Here is a 15,185-nt window from a genome sequence, read left to right as displayed (position 1 = left end):
CAAGATGGAGTTTCTCAATGTGTGGTATATCAATTGCCATGTACCAATGGAGGACAAAGATGATGTCATTAAAGACGAATTCTACACCCGACTGGACAGAATTTTTGACAGGTTGTCTTACAATGATATCAAAGTATAATTGGGAGACTTCAATATTCAAATTGACAACGAATTGTTGCATAGAGGCATAACAGGAGGGCAGAGCCAAGAAAGGAAAATGTCAAAGACTCCTCGATATCGCTAGCAGCAAAAATCTAGTCGTAAGCTCCGCTTACTTCCCTCATAAGAATAGTACATATTCATATACATTCAATCAAATCGACCACGTTCTCGTCGAAAAAAGAGCGGCCTCAGACATATGGGACGTGAGAACGCTACGAGGTGTTAACTGTAACTCGAACCATTTCCTGGTAAGAAGGAAATATCGCTGCTGAATAGCCAAAAACAGCCACGTGCACAGGAACTGGACTCCTGAAATCAATGTGGGAAGGTTGAAGGACGACACGGTCAAAGTGGCTTACATTTCCACAATCAAGGCATATTTCGACGCACTACCTCATGCTGATCCTGAGGAAAGTCGTGACGAAATGTGGTGAAAAATGAGGGATGGTATAAAGAGTGCAGCCAAAAACACCTTCGGTCATGTAGAACAGAGGAACCATAATGAATGGTTCAATGATGCCTGCCTGGACAAGCTTACCGACTACTAATCGAAAGACGAACCTGAGCCAGAGAAGACAAGTATCACGAACTAAGGCCAAACGCTAAGAAGATCTGCAGGCGACAACAATAACAGTTCAGTAGCAACAAAATTTTAACACTTGACGTCAGTTTGAAGAAGATCGAAGTACGAGTAGCACTTAGCATAGTGAAACAGAAGAGGATAGGTTTTGAACCGAGTACCACCCGCCGTAGAGATCAGAATGGCAATATCATCAGCGACGTGACTCAAATAAAAGCAAGATGGGTACAGTGTTTTTTAGACGACATTTCCATCCCTTTATCATTCCGGATGATCCAAACCAAGAACATGTGCCCACATTTCCAAGTTTGTACAAAGTAGAGGAGTTTTTTAAAAATTTAGATCACATAAAGCTCCCGGAATCAATAGCATTCCAGCGGGGCTCTTAAAAGAACGTACAAGTTAATCAGTAGGATAACCAACACATACCTGACAACTGGAGGAAAACTGTAATTTATTAGTGTACAAAAAGGGTGATCGTCTGCCTTGTGAAAACTACAGGGGGATTTAATGGCCTTGCACCTGTTACAAGGTGCTGACGAATAAAGTATAATCGATCGACGGCTGAGAGAGTATACAGTATCCAGTACAGTATCATCGGGGTAATATCAAATAGCTGGGTGTGATGATTGCAGTGGTGGTAAAATCCATACTGTTATCCGCGGGTTCTGTCAGGACAATGCTGTGAATTAAAATAGTGTGAGCTATAGTGATAGTGATAGTGGAATGCTTGGAAGCTCCATCTGGTGCAATTTGCCAGGATGCATCCTTCTTATACCCCATTTGCACCGACTGTTACTGCGGTTCCGGTATTATTCAGTTCTGAGATTTACTCGCCTAAGACTGTGGCATCCTCTTAAGGTCGGATATTATGACTAGGCCGGCTAGTGAAAATAGCGAATTAGTAGAGACGATGATTGGACATTATTCGAAGCGAATGTTGACTCAGGCGATTTATGCGTCATCACCTCTGCTATCCCGAAGATGCGTTCTTGTGCGGGATGAAGTCTTACGTAAAGTGATCTCAGAACCAAATGCTTTGAAATTATCGGTGGTTATGTTCGCGTAGGAGAGAAGCTGGTTAGAATGCGAGCATGAAAGATGCCTTTCTAAATCTTCGCCATGTTGCACTAACTTGCACAGCTTGTGAGCCATAATAGCCGGGAAGTAGAAAAGTTGACTATGTGCGTTAGTTCACAGCCCATAAAGTAACAGATAACTCTACCAATTTTACATCCGTTCAGTAAATTTTTGGCCGATCGTCCAGCATTAGCAGAGCGTTAAGGGGGCTGTTGGTGGGTAGGAATGTATACCAAAAATTAACTCATAGTACATACGAATTGCCCGATTCATCAAGTTCGTCAAAGTGAGAAACATTACGTCGCTCAATAAGTTGAACGACTCTGGCTGGAAGTTGTTTTGGTTTCTGATGGACCGAGTGTGTAGTCGAGCCTATAGCCTAAAGCGCAAATAATTTCGTTCCAATTAATTCCTCAACTGCAGAAGCAATGGGATCGTCTGTCACCCTTAAATCCTACGTGGAAGGGCCAACCCATCATACAGGATCTTCTCTTGGCCTCGTGCCACCGTCAATCAATACGGTGCACCGAAGAGTCAAATTTAGAAGAGCCTGCGTGACTCAGCCAGGAAACAGAAAGAAGGCAACATCGGTTGGATGACAAATGATTTCGTTGACACGATATTGGTCAGTTACGCAGAATGAAGTAATTAAAAATCACTAAAAACGCAAAGGCAAAATAATAAAAGACAAATCCAAAAAGGTGCAAAAAAGATATAATTTGGGTAAATGACCAGTGTTTAAAATGACTCCAATCTAAACAAGTGAGTGAAACATATGAACTGCTAAATTTCTAAAATTTCTCAAGGCTCCAACCAGTACTTTCTATTTTACCAAAACTCCATCTCCAACATTCGATCAAGAAGAAAGAATACAGAAGTCAGTGTCATCGAGAAATGAGATTGCCATTTCCCGTAAAGGCGGCATCATTTATTTGTTTACTTAAAGAAAATACACAGAAAAGTAAATTCCTAGTTAAATATTATCCTCAGAGGGAGAAGCAAGTAAATGGCTTAACTTACGCTTAAAGTTGAGGAAGGGCCGAACTTGTAGGGCGTTGTAAGATCGGGGAGTGAAAGTAAATATCGAGCTCCGCGAACCGTACTTTGAAAATGCCTGCTCTACGTATACTACGAAATGCGACGCAGAAAATAATGTCGGAGTTGACAGAGCAGTCCATCAGGCAATTACAGAGTTTGAAAAGGGTACACATATCAAGAAAGGCGGAGCAGCGGTGACGGATCGTCCAGCCGGGGAAGGCTCTTTTTGAAGAAGAAGGTCCGGCTGAATTTACGTTGTACAGCTTCAAGAGCGCGATAGCCACGGTTGTGGAAGGGCGAGCAGATTAAACAGCAATATTCAAGGATGTTTCATACGAAGGAAGTTGAAAAGTGTTAAGGAGGGCTGAATTGAGGTAAAGTCGCAGGAGGAACGCATGAACGATTGATGATGTTAATGAAAAGGGAACTGAAACGAAATGAGTTCAGTAATAAAAGGAGTTGTCCGCCAAAAGATTAGGGAAAGAATGTTGGGAGCGTTCTAGTGAATAGCATATTCAGTGGCTTTTGCTGACATTCAGATTCAGCTTGTTAACTGATCACTTATCAAGGTTGGACTTAGGTCCTTAAGGGTTTTACGTGAGCACCTGTCTGGAAGAGTTAATCCCACGGTCTTCTTAGGACACGGATTGATTTTGTCACCACAATCAAAGCCCCGCTGCGGCAAGCAACAACGGTACCAGTCTATACGAAATGCATGGCTTAACATTCATACTGGTGCATGCAAGACATACCTAAATCTCTACCGAACTAAGGAGCACGGCACCCGTGTTGAAACGCAACACCACGCCGAGGCCCGAAGGTCTATCCTCCCCTCTAAACTCCCACTAGGGGGCCAACCGCAAACAACCGAGCTGTACTCACATACAACGGGAGTTCACTCGAAGTATGAGAGTCCAGTGGCTATCCCGGTTCTCATGGTACCAGTATACCACTGGTAAGGTTTCGTGACCAAATTGCCACTTCAGATGAGTCCCCGTGCAGACTCGGGTCTGATCGCCCTGATTAGGCCTTTGGAGCATTCGCCTACTGCATCACGGCCGGCAAACCAGCGCCTCCCGTTGACACCACTATGGAGGTTCTCCTCGGCCACTTGGTTTTGGTTTGGCCGACAGAGTTGCCGCCCCGTCTTCCCCACCGCCACCTCTGAGCACCATCAAGGTTGGACTGCAAGAGAGCACAGTCTAGCGGAGACGAAACAGAGGCAAATAATTTAAGCTTAAGCAAACATGGATCGGCGAGAATGGAGGGGAGGCCATTTTCAAAAAACAGAAATAATAGGGGGCCAATTAAGGAACCTTGGGAAACAATAGAGGTGGGAGAGAAGGAACGGTATGAATGTCTATCACAGGAAACTCTGAAACGTTATGAAAGTCTTTGCTGAAATCAGTATAAATAGCGTGTACCACCTATAGTGAATTAAGGCATTTACTAACGAAGTTGGTAAATACCAAGAGGTTTGAAGCAGTAGGTTGGTATTTCAGGAAACCATGGAGCTGCGCAGTCAGTTGTAGGTGTATCTCCTGAGGACTTTGGAGCAAGACGAAAGACAGGAGAGGGCGGAAGTGAAGGACTTCCGCCTTGGAGGATAGGGACGATAATAGCCCCTTTCAAAGCTGAGAAAGGTTGCATTCTTCTAAACTTTTGTTGAAGATAATGCACAGAGGGAGAGAAATATGCTGTTTACTTAACAAGGACGAGGTTAGGTTGCCTATCGGGACCAGATCCGACATAGGTGCTGATACCAAGGAAGGGCATGAAGAGAAGAATGGCGAGAGATTCGTAGCAAACACGGAAGAGAAGTAAGAACAAAGAAGGTCGCAGGATTGTTGTGGGAATTTGGCAATGGAATCAGCAAAGGTGATGGAAGAAGGGAAAGATTTTGATTATAGTCGCAAAGTTCGGAAATTCAGAGACCACCTCCACCGAGACGATAAGCTCCAAGACGAACATAATGATGATGAATGATAAATTCTTAACGTATGTACCACAGGAGAAGATAGGAAGCTCTATTTTGCAGGGTGGGACAGGGATGAGGATTAGGGTCATCTGCTCTTCTTTAGAAGAGGTATCAGATGAGAATGTGATCCGTTATAGATCTTTATTTTCCTATTGCGAGCCTAACTAGCAAAGAAGTAAGCAAGCTCGCTATTGCTATTTTTCTTTGGTTTTCCAGAATAGTTTTGCCTTCATGATTGGCAATTACCAATCCGGATGGTCATTCTGGCCGTTTTCCAAATCGCGTGTCTTCACCCATTGGGATGGAGCTGTACCGGCGATGGCAGCATCGATGGGATGGTTTCGAAAGGGCTTGCTGACCCCATACCTGAACACTATTGATAAAATGATGGAGTGAATTGACACGGAGAATTTAATTACCAACTGACACAGTTCTTTAGGGGACACATTGGTTACAGAAAGTATTTGCATTACTTTGTATTTGACGAGTCGCCCGACTGTTTCGAATTCGCCGTAACATTCGAGGATTCAGAACATATCATGTTCGACGGTCCGAGATTCGTGGATGAAAGAGGGAGATTGAGCGACGTTCTCTACGTAAATATCGGACTCTATGACCTCGTAGAGGGAACGCCGAATTAGAGGCGAACTGAAATACAATAAACGATACAATAGTCATAATTAAAAAAAAGATCTGGGAGCGTGTTCTGCGCCTGGCAAGTTCGTTGCACCTTTTCCTGAACGTGCTGGACCGCAGCACTTCGCGCAAAGGAATACTTTAAGATGGTCCTTCAGGGATATAAACGGAGGTGGTTTTAGTGAGTGTGAATACGACATATTGATGCAACCTGGTAGGACAGCCTTTTTTGAGATCCATAAAAAAGTTAACCATGATATTGTGTATTTCAGATCGTTGGCAGTGGGAAGGAAGGTTGTTTATGAACATGGCTGAAGATTAACAATCAAAATTTCTATTAGTGTTATAACTGCCTGCACCATTGCACGGATCAAAACTGATTCGTTTATGCGCAGCGGCATCCTGGCAACAATCGGAGCTTAAGTTGAATAAAGATAAATAAACAAAGAGGAAGTACACTTTGATCGAACTATCGAGATGAACTTGAGGAAAAGCAGGAATTGCGTATGTGGAATAATTTCCTTGGATCCGGTATAAATGATTGGGTAATAAATAGCATTCTGGCTACAACCACCTTCACACATGCAAAAGCATCTTCGGGTTTGTTCTGAATCCTGATTGATTAACAAAACGAATTGTTATGTAATTATTCTTCATTTAACAACTTTTGTAATAAGCGTAAAAGTTCTGAATCCTGAAGGATTTGTTATAACGCACACGCATACATTTATATCACAAGCTAAGTCCAATTTCTAGGGCAACTCGTCATTATTCACCATTATATAACCAGCGTAATTATGTTTGTTAGTTCGAGCGTAGCCTTATTTACATAATGTTTATTTATTGATGTAAATCCGCTCTAATCCCATAAATACGCCGGTTAAGGCGACAATATCGTTGGTGATTTTGTTATATATGAAAAGAAGATAAACATTTTACTGAGACGCTGATCAGCTCCAGTTCATGGAGTTAAGTTGAACAAAATCTGGCCAAGAGACTTCAGTAAAATTAGTTTAATTTCGTTAAATTTCACTTCCGCTGCGTGGATGCATTGTTTTATTTCAATGCTATGATGGAAGCGGCTAAGGGATGATGACTCAAACTAAAATTTACCCCGAAAGGTCCACAAATCACTTTTTTTCACCATCTCAAGATCACAATTTTTCCGTTGATAAAATCACGACTGTCTACAAAGTTGTTCAAATGTTGACTACATTTAAGCGCCCGAACGCAACGCATTCCAGCCAATATTTGACACTCTTGTTAGAATGTTATTAATTTTTTGTGAAGAACATTGTCGCGATCATTATTTAACAGGAAATTCAACTTATTTTGAACAATTTGCAGTTCTTACAATGGCGCTTGCCGACTGGTGGAAATTGTCCCAATTGTTCATTTGGGTAGAAAGTGCTGCTTTGCTCCCACATTGATTCGAATCTCCTAATAATTGTGCTCATGAAGACAATTTCCCATAGTGCCCGGTCGAAGGAACGTTCCAAGCAGAATCTGGAAGACGTTGGGCTACCCCGAAGTTGCTGATGTTATCGATTATATTGGATTCCCTTTAATGAATCATTTTGCTCCTCGACTACAAATTACTGCGATAATTCGCCAACATCGCCGTGAATGTAAAATCATGATGCCATTCAATTATCATCCCGGTGGACCCGGCCAGGGCGTTGATTCATTCGCCCTCCCTCCGTTGGTGATATTAAATTTATTGGCGCCAAATCGCTTTAGGAGTTTAGATTAGAACATGCTGCAGAGTGGCTGCGAGATTATGGTGGCAGCCTAATTGTGTTTAAGCAAAGGCACATCATGGAAATGTTTAACGACTTAATTAACACCAGAATTGAGCCTCCAATTTAGCGGGGCTCTGATAATAGGAAAGGTAAAGCTCAAAGCTGCAAAAATAGAACCTGGGGTTATTATCTTTTGACGTCATCTACTGCAAACCATCCCTTTTGTGAAAAACTTTATTCCCATTCGATGGGCCATTATAGCAGTGGTGATGGTGATTAGACAGCCAGAGCTTTTGCGACGCAATTAAGGCTAATGTCGAAGATAACGCGGAACTAGACCAATGGAGTATTGAGGTGAGGACGAAATATTGATGGGTTTTGGGGTTTACGACCATTTGCATAATTCCATAGAATGTTGTGTTGTGATGATAATGGATAATTGAATATTTGGACACTCCTTTTGTTTGTTGAAATTTTTCAGCGATAATTAAAATATTCAAGAGTTGATTGAAATGTGCTCATGGGTATTCTCTCACCAAATACAAGGAACTTAAGCTAGTTTCATATTCGAAACCATACCCCATTAACCAGAGAAACGGGAAGATTCCCACAGTTAAGTATTTAATATTTCAGCGAATTGCAGAGAGTTGCGGACAAAAGCAATCAGTTTTTCATTTTTAAATTGAACCAAGTTGAAAACAGCAAGCGCGGTGCTTTAGATATGAAAAGTTTTGTGGATTTTCTATATAAGAAAATTTGGGTACATAATGGTTTCATTTGCATTGAATATGCCTAAATATTTACTTCAATATGATACTGACACTTTATATTCTTAATTCCACTTGACAACTTTGACCTTTTACACCTTTGTTAATGGTGTTCCAGTACGACCCATATGGCCAACAACCGGTCTAGCCCTGCCATAATAAGGAACTCCAGACATCCCGGTTTTGCGCCGAGGTCCACCAATTCGATATCCCTAAAAGCTGTCTGGCGTCCTGACCTACGCCATCGCTCCATCTCAGGCAGGGTCTGCCTCGTCTTCTTTTTCTACCACAGATATTGCCTTTATAGACTTTCCGGGCTGGATCATTCTCATCCATACGGATTAAGTGACCCGCCCACCGCTACCTATTGAGCCGGATTTTAACCACAACCTGACGGTTACCATGACCGCTTATAGATTTCGTAGTTATGTAGGCAACGGAATCGTCCACCCTCATGTAAGGGGCCAAAAATTCTTCGGAGGATTCTTCTCTCCAATGCGGACTAGAGTTCTCAATACTTCTTGCTAGGAACCCAAGTCTCCGAGGAATACATGAGATCATTGTCTTGTACAGTAAGAGCTTTGACCCTATGGTGAGACGTTTCGAGCCGAACAGTTTCTATAAATTGAAATAGGCTCTGTTGGCTTCTAACAACCGAGCGCGGATTTCATTATCGTAGCTGTTATCGGTTGTGATTTTCGACCCCAGATTGGAGAAATTGTCAACGGTCTCAAAGTTGTAGTCTCCTATCTTTATTCTCCCCGTTTGACCAGTGCGGTTTGATGTTGTTGGTTGGTTGGTTTTTGGTGCTGACGTTGTCACCCTATATTTTGTCTTACCTTCATTGATGTGCAGCCAAAGATCTCGCACCACCTCCTCGATCTGGATGAAGGCAGTTTGTACGTCTCGGGCAGTTCTTCCCATGATGTCGATATCGTCAGCATAGGCCAGAAGTTGGGTGGATTTAAAGAGGATCGCACGTTTTCCATTTACCTCAGCATCACGGATCACTCTCTCGACGGCCAGGTTAAAGAGGACGCATGATAGGGCATCCCCTTCTTGTAGACCGTCGTTGATGTCGAATGGTCTTGGGTGTGATCCTGCTACTTTTATCTGGCCTCGAACATTGGTCAGGGTCAGCCTAGTCAGTCTTATCTATTTCGTCGGGATACCGAAGTCTCTCATGGCCATGTACAGTTTTACCCTGGCTGTGCTATCATAGGTGGCTTTAAAGTCGATAAATAGATGGTGCAACTGGTGTCCATATTCCAACAGTTTTTCCATCGCTTGCCGCAGAGAGAAAATCTGATCTGTTGCTGATTTGCCTGGAATGAAGCCTCTTTGGTATGGGCCAATGATGTTCTGGGCGTATAACGTATCCGGCCTAGTAAGATAGTGGAGAATATCTTATAGATGGTACTCAGCAACATGATACCTCTATAATTGGTGCACTGTGTGATATCTCCCTTTTTATGTATGAGACAAATAATACTTCGTTTCCAATCGTCAGGCATTGATTTGCTGTCCCACACTTTGAGCACAAGTTGATGAACCACTTGGTGTAACTGGTCGCCTCCATATTTCACTAATTCGGTTGTAATTTAATCGGCTCCTGCAACTTATGATTTTTAAGCCGATGAATTGCACTGATTGTTTCTCCTATACTTGGTGGTGGCAGTATTTGTCCGTCGTCTTCAGTTGGCGGGACCTCCAACTCGCCGATGTTCTCGTTGTTCAGTTGTTCATCAAATCATTAACCCATTCTCTCGGAAATCAGATTTCCATCTTTGTCTCGGCAGGATGAGCATCGTGATGTATAAGGCTTCATCCTGCTGACTTGTTGGTAAAACTTCCGCGCCTGGTGCGGTTGCTCCCTGTAATTTTCTAGTTCACAAACTTGTTGGTTCTCCCAGGCTTCCTTTTTCCGTCTGTGAAGTCGCTTCTCCACTTGACGGAGTTTGTGATAAGTCTCTGCGCGTGCCCGCGTGCTTTGAGAATGCAACATTACTCGGTATGCGGCATTCTTCCGTTCCGTTGCTAGCTTACATTAATCGTCAAATCAGCCATTCCGACTTTTTTTGCGGCTGGGGCCAAGTATCTTTGTGGCCGTATCTATGATACCGTTCTTCAGGTGGTTGTGAAGATCATTTGTTCATGCTCCATCTCCAGGACCTCTGTTGAATGCAGTTTTGCGGCATCTATTTCGCACTTATAGGTGTTGCGCAGGGCTGTGTTGTGGATGGCTTCAGTATTCACTCTCACCTGATTGTCAGAGGGGATTGTAGGTGGTGTAGTAATTCGAGCTCGAAGCAGTATGCCAACGAAATAGTGGTCCGAGTCTATATGTTCTGACATTCATCAAGGCGGAGAGGTAGCGGCGTTCAATCAGCACGTGGTCAGTTTGGTTGAAAGTGGTCCCGTCTGGAGAGGCCCATGTATGTTTGTGAACCGTTTTCCGCGTAAACCAGGTACTTCCAACAATCACTTCGTGTGATACTGCTAACTGGATAATGCGCAATCCGTTATCATTGGTATCCCTATGTAAGCTATGGGAGCCGACGTATCGCCTGAATACGGGCTCCGTCCCTACTTGATTGTTGAAATCTCCAAGTATGATTTTGATATCATACTTGGAACAGGGTTCCAGGGTCCGCTCAAGTACCTCGTAGAAGGTATCCTTCTGCGACTCTGCAGTTTCCTCTGTAGGGGCGTGAACGTTTATGAGATTTATATTTCTAAACTTGCCTCGCAAACGCAGAGTGCATAGCTTTTCGCTTATATTTTCAAATCCGATAGCAGCAGGTTTCATTTTTTGGCTGACTAAGAAACCTACTTCGAGCACATGGTTTACTGGATGGCCACTATAATATATGGTGTAGCGGTTCTTCTCCAGGAAACCGGTCCCTGTCTATCGCATCTCTTGTAACGCTGTTACATCAGCCTTATATTGAGACAGGGTATCGGCTGGCTGCTTAGCAGCATTCGGTCTGTATAAAGAGCGCACGTTCCATGAAAAAATGCGCAAATCGTTGATCCGTTGTCGTTGCCGGCTTCGTCGTTGTAAGGTCCATCCTGTCCGAGGCTCTTTTCGTGGCTTCGTAACATCGCTTTTCCGTGTAGGGTTGTCAGCCCTACCCAACCCCCAACCTGGAGGACCAGTTGGTACATTTTGTCCCGTTTTTAGGCGTGAGAGACCCGCCTTCATCCTTCTCCATTCGCAGTTTTTCATAAAGAAAAAACTCCAGTCATCATGCAGCCAGATGAAAGAATGAAGGGAGTTTTGAATCTTTTGGCTGATGCACGTTGACCTCCAGGAGTACTGACACATTGCAATTTATCGAAAACTACTTGTGGTGGTCCGGATAGCTGAGTGGTTAGAGCACAAGGCTGTCATACGGAAGATCGTGGCTCAAATTTCATTGGTGGTAGTGGGATTTGTATCGTAATTTGACGTCGGATACCAGTCGACTCAGAGTTAAATCAGGGTAATAATCTCGGGCGAGCGCAATGCTGATCATATTGCCTCTTATAGGGTACTATAATCTTGTAGTGTACCGTTACGATCTTGAATGACGTTCTTAAACACACTTCAAGGCCCTGATCCAATATGGATTTTTGTGCCAACGATTATTATTATTACTATTTATGGTGGACGGGATCTGGTTGACTTTTAATGTCGCAAGACCGCTAACTAAAATGTCACCTGCTATTACTCCCTCCGCTACAGCTTACTTAGATAAAGCAGAGAAATTTTAGTTGAAGTTAACGCAAGCAGCGCATTTTATTCATGAACTTCCAACAGATACTTCCAAGAACTATCAATTTCTACTAAGCATCCTAAATGTATTCGCTATCCCTTCACTGGGGTGTGTATTCAAAGAATTAGCATAATAGAAAGCCATTCAGGGAACAGGGGCTACTATGTCTAAATTCCTAATGCATCATTTAAACTCTGCCTCGTGGCAGGAGTGCAGTTTGCATTTTGGCACAACGCCAAATCGACTGGCTACTCATTTTTTACAACAAAGAGCAGATGAGTCCGTGCGGCTGTTTGTAAAACAGTTTGAGGGCTGACTCCACTTAATTTGGAACATCGACCTTTAAATCCTTTGAGGAGTGGATCGGTGAATCGAAGTTGAAAGCTATGCGCGATAAACACGTGGGTTGTCTCTGGCAACGTTTTGTTGATCTCCCTTTGTGGAATAAATCGCTGTGTCCTGGGGAGCTCTTTAGTGAGGAGGAATTTATTTGTGCCAATCAGGATAGCGTGGTTTCCACCCGAGCTTATAAAGGTGACAATGAAAGAACGCGTGGACAACAGCCAGTGCAGAATGTCTGATTCAGCGTTAGAAACGTTGAACAATCTCATTGCGGGCAGCACTGTTTTGACGCCGGTGCAATACATGCACAGCCATAATGGTGTATGTAAGGTGATTCATGACAATTCTTGCATACAAGCATGGATTGATCACGGAAATCCGGTTTGTGTTGGGACCAGCAATTTTTAACTAATCGTCATATACCGCACACCAAGCCTGCCGTGCTGTTAATTGACAAGACGGATCGCTTCGCGTATATTTTGATTTTGCTGAGATATAACCAGTTTCTTCAGTAGTCACCTGTCACCTAACGCTAATCCTGGTTAGGTTTAAACTATCCTACGACCACTTGTGTTTTCACATGTTCGCCCGCGACGGGAGATGCGCGTGAAAATTCCGTGCGTAAGGGTGTTAGTGCCGTGCAAGTGAAGCGGTACATTGGTGTGTGCCCACGTGGTTCCGAGCACATTGCTACGAGTTACTGCGAGCATGTGGCAGTATCTGTCATAACAGCAGACATTGCATTGCTGTTTATGGCTTCGCACATCTCAGCGGGAACTAAAGGTAGAGTTTTCTTAAAGATTCATTTCGGATTAATGGTAATGGATTTTAATGGAATCACTAACCGAATGATGTTTCAATATTCCTCTATGGGAAGCTTGGTTGAAGCAAACAGACCCAATATTCTAGACAAAAGATCTATGTTTGCTCTCCTAGGAAGTGAGGAGCAAATAAATAGATGCATCCAAGATTAATCTTTTGGATGCATCCGTTTCTTGCTAGGATAAGATGTATGCGTTTCACAAGAAAATCATCTAGGCATCGACACACCGACACATCAATACACTTACCTTCCCCGTCCCTACCCGAAAGGTGCACGGTGGGATCCCGTGCCCCTTTGCCGTTGAAGTTGCCCAAGAAGACGTCTTCGGCGCGATTTACAGCTATTCGCATTGCTGATCGAATGAATAGACACTATCATAACACTATGCCAATAAAAATGTTATTGTCTTTCTTACGCTCTCATTCCAGAAATGAGGTCTGGTGACCAGCCTTTGCCCTAGGGTGAATTGCACCCCAAAGTGTTGACTAGGTATAAGATAAAGTAGTTTTTTGTATATGGTTGTCATTCACCCCTTAGTAGGGCATAGCGCGTCTACTACCCCTATACGCATTGTATACGGCCCGCTGAAATGCGCTTCGACTCCTCCCAGGACTATCTTAGCTTTCTGACCATTTCATCGTGTCGATAAAACAAGGGCAAAGTTAATTTCATGTCCGATTTGCCAAAGATTCGGTTGGGTAACATAAAAAAACAAATTAATTTGCCCGCGATTTCGCTCTTTCCCTCCTCTCCCTCCATTTGGGTGTTCTCTTCCGGGTGTGCGTAATTAGAACGGTGGTGGTATTTGACGTTGGCGCAATGTTCAATCAAGGAGCTTCCAGCTGCAAAACACACATTTGCGAAGAAAACTTTTCACTGCTCTTGTAAATAACACCCTGTTATTGCTTGATTGATTTTTACATTGTATCTATCTTATTAGAAAAGTTCTCCTTTTTGTTGGAAAATTACTAAATGAATTTTAATTAAAATACCGTGACAAAAGATTCAACAGCTCCGCTGGCTGATTAAGGGAAATTATACTAATTGATGGTTGTCAGACAATCACGTGTCGGTGACTATCGAAATACCAACTTTGAACCAGGGGCGCTTTTGATGAATTTTAATTAGCGTTCACTACTCTTATATGCTGTTCAATAAAATTCCCTGTAACGGACTTTCAATTATAATTTTTTCATTACCCTTTGGCAAGCATTGTCAATTTTAATTATTATGATGTGGGGTTGAGAATTATTTTGATTATCTCTCGATTTTTTACACGTTTATACTCCACAAGTCTGAATTTAATTGAAATGTCATTTTGAAAGCTTCTGCTCAACAGGATTAAGGACGTCGTGTGAATTGAATTCGAATTTAAACCAAATTGGTGACAGTCTTCAGTGGTTATTCAACTTAGGTAGTGTACATATGTACGGCTACGTCTAAGTAGAAGCGTTAACTGTACACAGAACAGACAAATATAATGCGGGACCTCCCACAGTGCCCAGTAAGGACTATTGCAAACAAATTGGAAAGTTGGAAAATTCGTTTCGCGGGGCCATCAGAGCATTCAACAACTCGGAAAGTTTTAGATTTTCGGATGGTTGCTATTGGTGCCAACTTATTTTCATGATTTTCTGAGCAGTTCCGAAATGGGATTAATTCATTGAATGGATATGTAGGGATATATGTATATTCGACTGGATACGAATCTACCAGTCTACTCAATTTTATTGGAGGTTGGAAAATACATTTTGTCACTTTTTTTTAATTTGAAAACGAACTGCTTCCAATTAGGTGTATATTCTGAATTGTTTAATCTTACTCTGAAGCACTTAATGACGATTAAGCTTCAAAACAAGCTCAAGAAGCAGGAGAACTGTCTGCTTTCTGGAAAGACATGCCATGATTGCCTTAAATAAGAGGGGGTTTAGTGATTCGCATGGAGATAACAATATTGGAAAATAGTTAGTAGTTCTTAGTATATTTCAAGATTCTTTAAATGCTATCCTGGAGTACAACGGACGAACAACAAATCTACAAGGAAGTCCAAAAAAATTAATACACGAATAAGTCAGAAATCTTCTCTTGAAGATTATGCAGGGTTTACACCCGTACGATGGCAGGAGTGGCGATTATTTCCAGACTCCGCGGTTGCAAAGGAAAATTTATAGGAAAATGTGTGACAACCTTATATGTACTAGCTTTTCAATCTAGGGGACATCCGTTGACTATTGTTGTTTGAATTAGGCTTATTGTTCTTGTATAAAAGGCGTTTGCTA

At 42.6% G+C, this 15,185-nt stretch overlaps 1 protein-coding gene across 3 annotated transcripts in view; it reads right to left on the bottom strand.

The window, feature by feature from the left end:
- Positions 1-15,185, bottom strand: part of LOC119652275 (high affinity cAMP-specific and IBMX-insensitive 3',5'-cyclic phosphodiesterase 8) — a 485,640-nt gene that overhangs the window by 91,377 nt on the left and 379,078 nt on the right. Inside the window, exon 1 of one of the 3 annotated variants that reach the window (XM_038056318.1) lies at positions 6,588-6,636. The exons of the other annotated variants lie outside the window; for them this stretch is intronic. Within the exon in view, the coding sequence (XP_037912246.1) occupies positions 6,588-6,621 (34 nt within the window). The 5' untranslated portion in view covers positions 6,622-6,636. Of the gene's footprint in view, positions 1-6,587; positions 6,637-15,185 lie in introns of those variants that run through there. 3 annotated transcript variants of the gene reach the window in all.

Source organism: Hermetia illucens, chromosome 1 (assembly GCF_905115235.1).
Source record: "Hermetia illucens chromosome 1, iHerIll2.2.curated.20191125, whole genome shotgun sequence".
Classification (NCBI taxonomy): Eukaryota; Metazoa; Arthropoda; class Insecta; order Diptera; family Stratiomyidae; genus Hermetia; species Hermetia illucens.
This window is presented reverse-complemented; position numbering and strand designations above follow the sequence as displayed.